This window comes from Dendrobates tinctorius, unplaced genomic scaffold (assembly GCF_039654945.1).
Source record: "Dendrobates tinctorius isolate UK_male_01 unplaced genomic scaffold, ASM3965494v1 ptg000107l, whole genome shotgun sequence".
NCBI classification, from domain to species: Eukaryota; Metazoa; Chordata; class Amphibia; order Anura; family Dendrobatidae; genus Dendrobates; species Dendrobates tinctorius.
In genome coordinates this window covers 2,842,112-2,856,636 of record NW_027361775.1, presented here as the reverse complement: position 1 = coordinate 2,856,636, position 14,525 = coordinate 2,842,112, and the positions used below count along the sequence as shown (strand labels likewise).

At 40.7% G+C, this 14,525-nt stretch overlaps 1 protein-coding gene across 1 annotated transcript in view; it reads right to left on the bottom strand.

Annotated features, from left to right (window-relative positions):
• COL21A1 (collagen type XXI alpha 1 chain) overlaps nucleotides 1-14,525 on the bottom strand; it is a 526,378-nt gene that overhangs the window by 57,622 nt on the left and 454,231 nt on the right. The window contains exons 23-25 of the mRNA XM_073589133.1: nucleotides 11,980-12,015; nucleotides 7,030-7,074; nucleotides 1,134-1,166 (exon numbers count right to left, since the gene is read on the bottom strand). Coding sequence (XP_073445234.1) covers nucleotides 1,134-1,166; nucleotides 7,030-7,074; nucleotides 11,980-12,015 — 114 coding nt within the window. The remainder of the gene's footprint in view (nucleotides 1-1,133; nucleotides 1,167-7,029; nucleotides 7,075-11,979; nucleotides 12,016-14,525) is intronic.

Below are 14,525 nucleotides of genomic sequence, written 5' to 3'. Positions count from 1 at the left end.
AGTGAAGGGGAGTTTCAAAGAACACAAATTTGCCAACTTTTGGTTTGTCTAAATGAACCTTAAGCATGTATTCAGAGATTCCAATTACGTCAATTACTATTGAGGGGCCAACATTTGACTACTAAGCCCAAAATGATCAGAGATTTTAATGAATAGAGTACAAGCTGTACTGAATGATTAACAAAAAAGCAATACCTCAATCTGCACCGCTCCTTCTGCACTATACCCTGATCAGACACTATGTGTAATGTGTTGCCTTTATCTGATTTTATTACATTGATTCTAAAGTTAACCAGAATTTAACATTCTTTGAAACAAAGAACTAAAAAGAGCAACTAGTAGAGATAAGAAAAAAAATTCAAGTAAAGTAGAACTGAATTTTACTCAAATTTTGCAAAAAGTTGTATTCACCAGAATATAAGTTGTCTTCAAATTAATTCTAGAGGGCCAGACAAATAGTTAAAAAAATAATTCTCATCTCACCAGTTAACTGTCCCGTGATCTCTGCAACCTACTCTACCATCTTTGGCACCTATTCTTTTCTAATTCCCTTGTCACATATACTCTCTTCTGTTTCCATCACACTAGGCGCTGGCTTCTGGCTCAAAAAGGCCTTTGACTGACGTCACTGCACGAGCACCAAACTGCCACTCAGGCGAAGCATGTAATGACATCTTGACATCACTACATTAAGATATGTGTCACCAAAGTGACGATACGGCACGTGCACAGTGACATCCAAGGCCAAGTGAAGCTGCAAGCACAACTTCATATAAAGAAGGTTAAAAATAATTAGCGCAATGGGGAAGGGAAAAAGAATAGATGTAAAGACCAGATGGTAGGCTGGAAATAGTGGGACTCGTGAGTAGTGAGCTGAGGGGTTGTTTTTTTTATTTTATGCCCTACCTCTATTTTACTCTGGGGCCTGGTGAGGCCCCAGTGCATTATATGGAACATTGAATTGGCAGGGAATAATTTCACTGCAAATTGAATTTCCATGGGAAATCCATATTCTTTGCTGAATTCAAATTTCAACGGATCTGCTCTTCTATAGTAACTAAAGCGATAATTTATGTATTTTGCTAAAAAATAGCATTCATGTCCAGGTTTAATCTAGTGACAGGTATACATACCTCTCCTCTGGAACCAGAAACTCCGGGCTCTCCCTGGAGTGGGAAATAAAGTAGAATATCAAAACATCAACACAAGTTAACATTTAAAATACTATGCATTAAGATAAGAAGAGAATAATGCCAAAATGTATTGCTTACTGAAGTATTTTTTTACATGAAAAGTACTTACCGTATGTTCTAATTGACAGTGAATCCCTTTTAGAGATATAGTATACATAGAAAAACCGTTTGTGTTGATTTCTGGTAAATTTGCCATTGTATTGATGAGAAAAGGAAATAAAAAAGTTTGTGAGGTTTTATGGCTTTGTAATTTATTGTTATTAAACTTTACAATAGCCATAAAGTAAATTTTCTATGTAATCTCTTAGGCCATTGAGTGTCATAAGCAAGATGTTGGGAGCCAGCAATGAATCAACAGTGGTAATTTTTTTTTTTTTTACAGGTAAGCATGTTCTTAAATTAGATTGCTTGGGGTAAACTATGAGGAAAAAGGATAGAGCTTATTCGGGGGGATTGTTACTTAAAATCAAAAAATAATTTGCAAGATAAATTGCTTGTCATAATATCTTTAAAAACTGTTCTCAAAAACTTGTCTGCTCATTTTCCCCAGAGATGGATGTGGCTTTTGGTCACATGGTGGTACTTAACTCTTAGGTCTAATTCAGAAGTCTGTTTTCACTCATCTCTTCTATCTATGGTTTTCATGGATAGAACACACAATAGTCTATGGAGCTGTTCACATCCATTTTTTGATCAGAGTTATGGATGAAAAGTGAAAATCACAGACAGCTCACAAATGTCATCAGTGTGCAATCCATTTACCACCAGTATTTAATATTGTAATGTATAGGATAAGATTTGGAAGTTATTTTTTTTTTCATACAATAAAAGCAGTGATTAAACACCAACGGTAGAAACTCACACTCAAACTAAACATTGATGCAAGTCCGATCCAAAACGCTCATGAAACTCTGACTGTTTTTTTCTTTGCATATGTGAAAAATCACTGATGTATGACTAATGCCATAAAATATCTTTCTCACTATTTACAAAAACTCCAGAGAAAAAAAACAGTGCATAGACGTCCAGAATATAATGAAAAAATCACACAAATCTTTATTAAGGTCCCAAGTTAAAATGGCATTGTGGCAAAAAAGTGACACATGAAAGAACAGGGCAAGTAGAGAACAGCGCTCATCAAAAAAAATCATCAAAATATTATAGCATAAAGCCTGGTAGTGAAAACATAAAAATTATGGGTGAGAGTGAACTCCAATAGTTCCAGCAGGAGGTCCCTCAAGCCTATAGAAAGGCTAGATGTATTAAGAAAGAACCTCACGGCTCTCAAACCGTCAGTGTGTCTAATATTAGTATAGAGGGACTCTACATCTGCTGAAACTAAAAGAGTATCACCCTCGAGGCAAAGCCCGTCGACCCTGCGCAGCAGGTCACCAGTATCACGGAGAAAGGAAGGGAGGCTAGTCACGAGAGGCTGTAAATGATAATCAATCCATCTATTGATGTTTTCAAGAATATTACCACGTCCAGATACAATAGGTCGCCCGGGTGGTACGGAGGGGTTTTTATATACCTTTGGGAGAAGATAAAGTGCAGGGATCGCTGGTTCAGTCACCAACAATGCAGAGAATAGTTCCTTGGTGATAATGCTGTCCTGTAGAGATCTTTTCAGGATAATCTCCAATTGGGAAGAGTGTGCAGAGAGAGGGTTATATGTCAGTTTCCTATAACAGGTATTGTTGTTCAACTGACGAAATGCCTCTCTCTCATACATATCAACCGGCCACAGGACGACATTACCCCCCCTTGTCAGCAGGTTTAATGATGACACCGCAGCACTGCGACACACCCCCTGAGGAAGGAAGTTATTTCCGAAACGCGCGTTGGGGTTTTGCAGAGCGTGGTGTCCAGTGTCTCTCCTCTTGGTATGTGTTTGATTATTCCTGTGGTCGCATGGTTTCACTACTCAGTCCACCTAGTTGATCAGCTGGGGACTTTTCCCTTCATTTATTTATGCCGGCCATCTACTTATTATTAGCCCTTGGTGGCTTGTTTCCTGTGACCATATGGTATAGATAACTATTTACACTCCCAGTCTTTATGCTATAATATTTTGATGGCTTTTTTTTATGTGCGCTGTTCACTACTTGCCCTGTTCTTTCATGTGTCACTTTTTTGCCACAATGCCATTTTAACTTGGGACCTTAATAAAGATTTGTGATTTTTTCATTATATTCTGGACGTCTATACACTGTTTTTTTCTCTAGAGTTATTGTATATTTACAGTGTGTCCTGCACTGGTTTACAATGAGCTGGAACACTTACCTATTTTACTACTTGTATTTATGAGTATTTATATATGATGTTACTGTTTTCCAGCCCATTGTGCTATCAATTGTGTGTATTATACTCTATTTACAAAAGTAGTAATTGATTGCCAAGATTAAAGTCATATTGGATGTCAGCAATCTGTGCAGATTCCTGAACCGCAAATGTGCCTCATCTTTCAGGTGAAGTTTAAAATACACTACACAGGAAAACGTTAAAGATATTTGGATTGTGGGCGAAATTTATGGAAAACATAAAAAGTTCACTCTACAGTGACATTTTATCATGAAAGTAGAGCATTTAAATAGAAGCATACTATGGTGATTTGATTTCCTCATCTCAAACAATTTATTGAAACGAAAGCCAACAACAACGGAGAATATACCCCAACAAAAAATGTAAATATCACAATAACTTGTAATGTGGCCTTGAGCATCAATTTTCAGCTTGACAACAATGTCTGATTCTGCTTACAAGTTGAGTTATTGTCTGTTAAGGCATGGTATCCCACTCTTGTTGAAGTGTGGCTATCAGGTCACTGAGGCTCTGGAGTACAGAGTTATGAGTCGCTACACAGCAACTCAGCTCATCCCATAGATTTTCTATGGGATACGGTCTGAAGAAATTGCAGGCCACTCCAGCAGCCATTCCCTAATGATGCGACCTCGATGAGATGAAGCATTGTCGTTCATGAAGGTGAAATTAGGCATGTGCTGTTCATGCAGAGGCATAATGACTAGATTAATAATGTTATTCAATTAGTAGGGGCTTGTCACTGTACCGTTCACAAAGTGTAGGGCAGTTCTGTATTGACAAGACACACCTGGTGACCACAGTGGCTGATGCATAGTGCTCTCCTGATGTCTCCAACATTGTTGGTGGTCATCATTTCTGCTCAGTGTGAATTGAATTTTATCAATGAACAGCACTGAGGCCCACTGGTCCCTCATCCAGCATAGATGCAAAGCAATAATACTTGTACCTGGTGGTGTAGTTGGATATTCTTGCAAGTTTTCTAGCACGCAGACAACACTGAGGTGAACAATTTTGAATGGTCTGATGTGATATTTGGGTACCTCTCACCTCCCTTAAATGTGCCTGGAGTTGTGTGGCATTCATCATCCGGTTACGAAGGGCATAGTTCACAATGAAGTGATCATCATTGTGGGATGTGGCAAAAGGACATCCACTTCTCTGCCTTTCTTTGACTCTTCCAGTCTCTCTTTATAGGTCTGTTGCACCCTGCTGATGACACTTTGTGACACTCTAAGCTCAGTGGCCACTTCCATCTGAGAACATCCTGCTTGAAGCCCCACAATGGCGAGGTACTGTCGATCAATTGTTAGGTGTCGTCTTCGTCTCATGATGTAAAAATGTGAACAGCATGATGAGGAGGACCAATTCCAATTCTAGTTGAACCAAGAAATGTATTGGCCAATAAATGGATCAAACACCTGTTGTGAATTTTGACATCACGCTCCTTGTTAGAGAACAGCAAGTTGTGCAAAAAGTACTGAAACATTGAACAGTTGGACACGTGTATTCAAAAGTTTAGAGACAGTCACATTAAGTTCACCTGAAAAGAATACAGTTCATTTTAGGTTCATCCTGAAATTTCTCCCAAAAGCTAAATATCCCTAACTTTTTGTGAGAAGTGTATGTCTAATTAAAAGTGTCACTCTGCATGACAGTGACAAGCACATTATAAGTGTTTTTCAGATGCAATAAAGAAGTGACTGAATACAATTTCAGCCATTTAAAAAAAATAAATATTTGAATCTAATATGTATAAATACACTGCTCAAAAAAATAAAGGGAACACTTAAGCAACAGAATATAGCTCCAAGTAAATCAAACTTCTGTGAAATCAAACTGTCCACTTAGGAAGCAACAGTGATTGACAATCAATTTCACATGCTGTTGTGTAAATGGAATAGACAACAGATGGAAATTATTGGCAATTATCAAGACACCCTCAATAAAGGAGTGGTTCTGCAGGTGGGGACCACAGACCACATCTCAGTACCAATGCTTTCTGGCTGATGTTTTGGTCACTTTTGAATGTTGGTTGTGCTTTCACACTCGTGGTAGCATGAGACAGACTCTACAACCCACACAAGTTGTCCAGGTAGTGCAGCTCATCCAGGATGGCGCATCAATGCAAGCTGTGGCAAAAAGGTTTGCTGTGTCTGTCAGCGTAGTGTCCAGAGGCTGGAGGCGCTACCAGGAGACAGGCCAGTACACCAGGAGACGTGCAGTGGGCTGTAGGAGGGCAAAATCCCAGTAGCAGGACCGCTACCTCCCCCTTTTTGCAAGGAGGAACAGGAGGAGCACTGCCAGAGCCCAGCAAAATGGCATTCAGCAGGCCACAAATGTGCATGTGTCTGCACAAACAGTTAGAAACCCCGACTCCATGAGGCTGGCCTGAGGGCCCGACGTCCACAGATGGGGGTTGTGCTCACAGCCCAACACCATGCAGGACGCTTGGCATTTGCCACAGAACACCAGGATTGGCAAATTTGCCACTGGCGCCCTGTGCTCTTCAAAGATGAAAGCAGCTTCACACTGAGCACATGTGATAGACGTGACAGAGTCTGGAGATGCTGTGGAGAGCGATCTGCTGCCTGCAACATCCTTCAGCAAGACCGCTTTGGCAGTGGGTCAGTAATGGAGTGGGGTGACATTTCTTTGGAGGGCTGCACAGCCCTCCATGTGTTCACCAGAGGTAGCTTGACTGCCATTAGGTACCGAGATGAGATCCTCAGACCCCTTGTGAGATCATATGCTGGTGCAGTTGGCCCTGGGTTCCTCCTAATGCAGGACAATGCCAGACCTCATGTGGCTGGAGTGTGCCAACCCATTCCCCAGACCTGAATCCGATTGAGCACATCTGGGACATCATGTCTCGCTCTATCCACCAATGTCACGTTGCACCACAGACTGTCCAGGAGTTGGCAGATGCTTTAGTCCAGGTCTGGGAGGAGATCCCTCAGGAGACCATCCGCCGCCTCATCAGGAGCATGCCCAGGCGTTGTACAGTAGGGAGGTCATACAGGCACCTGGAGGCCACACACAATACTGAGCCTCATGTTGACTTGTTTTAAGGACATTACATTCCACTTCAATTTGTGTGTGACTCCAAATCCAGGTCTCCATTGGTTAATAAAGTTGATTTCCATTGATGATTTTGTGTGATTTTGTTGTCAGCACATTCAACTTTCTACAGAACAAAGTAGTCAATGAGAATATTTCATTCATTCAGATCTAGGATGTGTTATTTGAGTGTTCCCTTTGTTTTTGAGCAGTGTATACTGTATATAGTATGTATAATATATTTCAAAGTTGAATACTTTAATATGAAACCCATTTAGAATTGAATCAAGCAAATGTTGGCAAAAATATTAGATATTTGCTTAGGATCTGCATACAATTTACAAAAGAATAGGGGCACCAATTAGATTGCTGTCACATCCCACTAAAATTTCTTGTGTATTCCAAACACAACAATGTGGCTAATCATCTGTTAAAATGTATTATTCATATTCTATACCTTAATTCCTTCATTACCAGGAGAACCATTCATTCCTTTTTGGCCCTTTAACAAATGAGATGAAATAAATGTTATTACATAAAAGTCATAGTAGGCAACCTTTGGTGCAGAAGATGAGACAGTAGTTATATGTTTGAAAATTTATACATGAATTCACCAACCATGTGAAAATACAGGCAATTTTATCCAACATTTTGGTGTCGGGCCTTTATCAAGGATATCTGTAAATCATACAATAATTCAATACAATATAGCTGGTCTTGCTCTCTCAATGACCAAGGGTATTTCAGTTTTTGAATTTCCATTTTCTGCTACCCTTGTCTCCAGAACCATAACCTTTTTTATTTTTCAGTCAATATGGTCATGTGAGGGCTTGTTTTTGCAAAACAAGTTGTACTTTTGAATGACACAATTGGTTTTAACATATCATGTGCTGGAAAATGAGAAAAAAAATTCAAGTAATGTGAAATTGCAAAAAAGTGCAATTCCACAGTTTTTTTTTCTTTTTTTTACCATGTTCACTAAATGATGATGATTCTCCAGGTTATTACGAATACATAGATACCAAACATGTCTAGGTTCTTTTTTATTGAAGTGGTGAAAAAAACTCCAAAATTTGTTAAAAAAGGAGCCATTTTCCACGACCTGTAGCATCTCCATTTTTCGTTATCTGGGGCTGGGTGAGGGCTTATTTTTTGCACACCGAGCTGACGTTTTTATTTATACCATTTTGGTGTAGAAACGATCTTTGGATAGCCCGTTATTGCATTTTATTGCAATGTAGCGACGAACATTGCCATTTAGCAATCAGGTTAATTCTTTTTTTATATTGATAGATTTGGTGATTCTGAACACGAAGATACCAAATATGTGTATATTTGATTTTTTTTATTGTTTTATTTTGAATGAGGCAAAAGAGGGGTGATTTGAACTTTTATATACTTTTTTAACATTTTTTAAAACATTTTTTTACTTTTTGCATGCTTCAATAGTCTCCATGGGAGGCTAGAAGCTGAAATACTTTGATCGCTTCTGCTACACACAGGTGATGATCAGATCACCTGTGTGTAGCTGAAATGCTTACTTGCTATGAGCGCCGACCACGGGATGGCTGTCATAGCAATCTGGCAACGACAACCATAGAGGTCTGCTGCAGACCTCTGGTTATCATGCCAACCCATCGGTGATTTTCGATGTGACGGGGTCACAGATGGGCGGGATTAGCCACACGCTTCCGCTGAGTGCGAGATAAATGCCGCGGCTGTTGCGGGCACATATCAGCTGTACAGATCAGCTGTCATGTGCCCGGAAAGGTGCATGCTCTGCCGCAGAGCCCGCACCAAACAGGGGGAGTCTGGCATGGGCGTACTATTACGCCCAATGTCATAAAAAGGATTAATAAGACCCGAAGTCCTCGGGGACATGTTGTGCTTTAAGGTATTCTGCTAAAGTGCAATTCCAGGGACGTTTTCTGTCTTAAGTCCCTTTCGTAGTTGCAGGTCCTAAGTTCTTCCGCAGGAGTGTGTAGAAAATGCCCAGGGATTTTGACACATGATATAATGTCCTCCTCTTCAAGTTGATTGTATAAGATGGTATCAAATGACATCTATTCTTGTGTTGTCTGTGCTGTAGCCCAAAATTACAGTAGATCATTGAAAAATGAGTAGTCTTAGCACTATAAGAATTAATTCATGCTCAGAAGGAATTTCAAAATACAGAATTTTTTTTCCAACAATTTGGACTAGGGGCTGACGTCACTGAGGCTGCGCGGAATCCCTGGCTGACCTGAGGTGAACTTGACAGCATGGGAAAAAGAAACTTTCCCACGCTAATCAGTTCATCCCCGGTCAGCCGGGGCGCCTGCACAGACATGATTTAATTCTTTCTGCAGTGGTTTACAGCCAGGCCGGTAGTATTAGCACCGGTCCTGTTTGTAAACTAGTTAACCCCTTGTGATGGATTGCAGTGGGGGACCTGACGACTGAACTGCGGAGAAGCATGGATATTGTTTTTTATTTATTTTTTTTACAGGAGAACAAGGGATTCTGTTGGATTGGCAGCATAACAAATTTGGTCAAAAACTTTGTGTCATTATTTCATTTAAATAATTGTTAATTATTGTCTGTGTGTATTTTAACCCTTTGCTACTATAGGATTAATAATAGATATGTGTCTTATTGACCCTTCTCCATTATTAATTAGGCTTAATGTCACCTTTCAATAGCAAGGTGACATTAACCCCTTATTATCCCATGAGCCACTGCTAAAGGCAATGGGAATAGAAAGGCTTAGTGCCAGAAAAGTCGCATCTTATAGATGCGCCTTTTCAGGGGTGGCTGGGGGCAGATGCTTGTAGCCAGGGGGGGGCATTAAGCATGGTCCCTCTCTAGGCTATTAATATCTGCCCTCAGTCACTGGCTTTCCCTCTCTGGCGGAGAAAATACTGCTGGAGCCCACGCAATTTTTTCAATGTATTTACCCGTTAATTTAATACCGACATGTTCCAAATCTTACACACATGCACTAATCTAATTATTAGTCAAAGACATATAAAAGCTAAAAGAAATGAAATGGTTTACTGTATGCAAACCATGGTCATTTCATGTCAGGTTCTGTAATGATTTTACAAAAGCCGGCAATTGATTTAGTGGCTAGTCTTCTATCTAGAACTCTATGAAATATAAATATATATGTCTCTATGACAATATACAGTGCCTACAAGTAGTATTCAACCCCCTGCAGATTTAGCAGGTTTGATAAGATGCAAATAAGTTAGGGCCTTCAAACTTCACACAAGAGCAGGATTTATTGACAGATGCATAAATCTTACATACCAAAAAGCTATGTTGCTCAGTTACATTTTAATAAATTTTAAACATAAAAGTGTGGGTCAATTATTATTCAACCCCTAGGTTTAATATTTTGTGGAATAACCCTTGTTTGCAATTACAGCTAATAATCATCTTTTATAAGACCTGATCAGGCCGGCACAGGTCTCTGGAGTTATCTTGGCCCACTCCTCCATGCAGATCTTCTCCAAGTTATCTAGGTTCTTTGGGTGTCTCATGTGGACTTTAATCTTGAGCTCCTTCCACAAGTTTTCAATTGGGTTAAGGTCAGGAGACTGACTAGGCCACTCCAACACCTTGATTTTTTGCCTCTTGAACCAGGCCTTGGTTTTGTTGGCTGTGTGCTTTGGGTCGTTGTCTTGTTGGAAGATGAAATGACGACCCATCTTAAGATCCTTGATGGAGGAGTGGAGGTTCTTGGCCAAAATCTCCAGGTAGGCCGTGCTATCCATCTTCCCATGGATGCGGACCAGATGGCCAGGCCCCTTGGCTGAGAAACAGCCCCACAGCATGATGCTGCCACCACCATGCTTGACTGTAGGGATGGTATTCTTGGGGTCGTATGCAGTGCCATCCAGTCTCCAAACGTCACGTGTGTGGTTGGCACCAAAGATCTCGAACTTGGTCTCATCAGACCAGAGAACCTTGAACCAGTCTGTCTCAGAGTCCTCCAAGTGATCATGAGCAAACTGTAGACGAGCCTTGACATGACGCTTTGAAAGTAAAGGTACCTTACGGGCTCGTCTGGAACGGAGACCATTGCGGTGGAGTACGTTACTTATGGTATTGACTGAAACCAATGTCCCCACTGCCATGAGATCTTCCCAGAGCTCCTTCCGTGTTGTCCTTAGGTTAGCCTTGACTCTTCGGACAAGCCTGGCCTCGGCACGGGAGGAAATTTTCAAAGGCTGTCCAGGCCGTGGAAGGCTAACAGTAGTTCCATAAGCCTTCCACTTCCGGATGATGCTCCCAACAGTGGAGACAGGTAGGCCCAACTCCTTGGAAAGGGTTTTGTACCCCTTGCCAGCCTTGTGACCCTCCACGATCTTGTCTCTGGTGGCCTTGGAATGCTCCTTTGTCTTTCCCATGTTGACCATGTATGAGTGCTGTTCACAAGTTTGGGGAGGGTCTTAAATAGTCAGAAAAGGCTGGAAAAAGAGATAATTAATCCAAACATGTGAAGCTCATTGTTCTTTGTGCCTGAAATACTTCTTAATACTTTAGGGGAACCAAACAGAATTCTGGTGGTTTGAGGGGTTGAATAATAAATGACCCTCTGAATAAACTTTTCACAATTTTAAAAAAAATTAAACAAAGAAATAACATCCTTTTTTGCTGCAGTGCATTTCACACTTCCAGGCTGATCTACAGTCCAAATGTCACAATGCCAAGTTAATTCCGAATGTGTAAACCTGCTAAATCTGCAGGGGGTTGAATACTACTTATAGGCACTGTATATATATGTATTCTATGTGTATATATCTATTCTTTCATTTGTATTTTAACCTGTCATTGGGATCCATTATATGTCCATTATGCAAGCCGGCGAGAAAATCTCTCCATGCGGATGACATTCGGATGTCACATGGATGCTTAGAAGCGAGAAAATCGCATCCTGGCATTACAATCAGATGACATACGGATCACTGTTCTTGAAACATTTGTGCGATTCTGGTCAGTGAAAAACGGACCTTATTTATATGTTGTGTGTGACTACAGCCTTATACTCTCTAGCAGATGTCTTCAAATTTTATTGGCGCAACTCTGGTTGGTCTCCAGCAGTTTTTCACTTACAGATCGTTCCAGTGTTTGCTGGGCGATCCAGAAGTTACAACTCAATGTAAATCTATGAAAGTAAGAACAAGGCTTTCATAGACTTGCATTGAGAGCTTGTCACCATTAACTCTGACTTCCAGTTAGTCAGAAGTTGCGCTCACAAAATGGCGGAGAAACGATGGGAAAAGCTGAAGATGGCAGCAAATAAGTATAAGACTAGCATCACATTACCTAGATTATGAGGACCATACCAGCAGTGAAATAAAAAAAATGCAGGAGAGGTATTATGTTATAGTAGATTTTATTACAGTTACAAAACTTGTACCTGAATACCGCGTTCACCTTGATTTCCTTTATCACCCTATAAAAATCAAAAGAGAAAGTAAAAAAATTACTTTTATGCTTTATGGAGAGAGCAAATGTGTAAAGACACTAAAATATCATAGCAAAAACAGACTCATTGTAGCACACTAGTTAAATTATATTAGTGAGTATAATTGCATCCACTAAACGATGCCTCAAAAAAAACTGGGGCTGATAAGAGTTTCTTGGTTCAATGTGAATTACAAGTATCCCAAGTTTCTCTTTTTCAGACCGACATTTCCTACTTCTAATACAAGTCCCTCTGTCCCGCTGTGTACGTCTAATTAGTTTGTGATGCTTTTGCAAATGTATGAAAGAAAGAGTATTGATGAGTATAGACATACTTAACCCCTTCATTACATATGATGTACATGTATGTCGTGTCCCTGTCTTTGATATGGGCTTGCATGCCATCATGTGCTTTTGAGAGATGCAGGTGGAGCGAAGCTGGTAACCTGCTAAATGTTGCTGTCAATCTTTGACAGAAGCACTTAACAAGCGCCGGCAAAGGGTGCATTATTTCATGCACCCATCGGTGTGCCCGTGAAGTAGTAATTGCGGTGCACCAATGGGTCACCATGACAGTCGAGGATCTGCTGAAGACTCCCGTTATTACCCCCGTTATTACAATACTACTGTAAAAGCCAACATTTATCTGATGTCCAAAGGAGAGTGATTTCCTCAATGTATAGCAGTGCTGCTCATGCCAACCCATCAGCGACCCTCGGTCATGTGACACGGGTGCCGATGGGTGGGATTAGTGATGCACTTCTGGCGCGATCATGTTAAATGCTGCTGTTAGAGATTGACAGTGGCATTTAACAGGTTAACAGCAGCGGATGGATCGCAATTCCAACCGCGGCTGTTAGGGGTACATGTCAGCTGTTCAAATCGGCTAACATGTACCAGAAAAGATGTGGGCTCAGCGCTGGAGCCCTCATCAAAGGGGAGACCCAACATGTGCTGTACATGTATAGCGCATGTTGTAAAGTTTAAATACAGTAAAAAGTATAAAAAAAACTATGTTTTTAAAAATAATAAGAAAAAAACACAAATGTTCAAATTACCCCCTTTTGTTTAATTAGAATTGTTACTTTTTGGCAGTTGCAAAATAGCAATAAAATGCAATAAGAGGTGGTCAAAATATTGTATCTACCCCAGATGGTATCACATAGCCCCATAGCCCTAAAATTTGAAGCGTTATTTATTTTTTTTTTACAAATTTCTGATTTTATTTTACCATTTAAATAAAAAAAAAACTATGCATGTGTGTTATCTGTGTATTTGTACTGACCGGGAGAATCATATTGCCAGGTCAGTCTTACAATATAGTGAACATGGTAGATAAAAAAATCAAAACAATTGTGAAATTGCATTTTTTTTGCCACCAGGAATTTTTTTCTCATTTTCCAGTGCATGACATGATAAAATGGTGGGTGTCATGCTAAAGTACAAGTCATCTGAGAAAAAAAACAAGCTTTCAAGCGACTACGTGAACAGAAAATTAGAAAAAGTTATGGCTCTTGGAAGAAAGGGATGAAAAAACAAAGATAAAAAAATGGGAATTGGCTGTGGAGTGAAGAGGATAAACCCAGTTTTGTAGGACACCTATACAGTGACACACAGCAAGGTGGCAGTTAAAGTACGGACATTTAAATAGCAGTGCAGCAATTGGAAAGACTAGAGTATTTGGATAAAGGGATTATTGTTTTACCTGATATTGTTTATGATGACACTGAACTTGAGTTCAGAACTAAGAAAGTGGATTCTAAAGCAGTACTGCAAGACAAAAATTGCCATGCATGTACGCAAAACATGGGTAGAAGCATTTGACACTTGTCCACCAATATGTCTGACAATTTATTGTAATAGAGATTAATTTGAAGCAGTGGGTGCAGAGTCTTTTTCCAGAGTGATGCTGTTGTCAATGGTCCATGTTCTGGTGGCAGTGGTCACTCTCCCGTACCTTCCACTGCCCCTAGTCAATATACTGCAGTGGTTAACAAAGGCACAGGCCACAGTCCTTTACGAGCCTATCGTGGCTCCTAAACTATCTTCACTGGAGAAGTCAGGTCACAAATGTCAGGGCAACTATCTGCTGAAAACATCAGGGCACAAGTGTCAGGGCGACGATCTGCTGAAAATGTCAAGGCGCAAGTGTCAGTCTCGTATGAGGTCTCTCTTGGGCAGCGCATGTGCGGTACTCACGGTCACATAGTGTACAGCACCCAGTTCTTTGGCAGTCACTGGACACACTGCACATCCTGGTCTCTGCATGGCACTGGTGCTACTAGGATGGAGCACTTCTCTCTGTGGCTGCTGCAACACCAGGCTCGGCTCTGCTCTGTGTGCATGGCTCTGCATGGCTCTGCTCTCTCTGGCTCTGCTCTGCATGGCTATGCCCTCTCTGGCTCTGCTCTGCATGGCTTTGCGCCGCAAGGCTCTGCTCCATCTGGCTCTGCTCCACACGGCTCTGCTCCCTCTGGCTCTGTTCCGCATGGCTCTGCT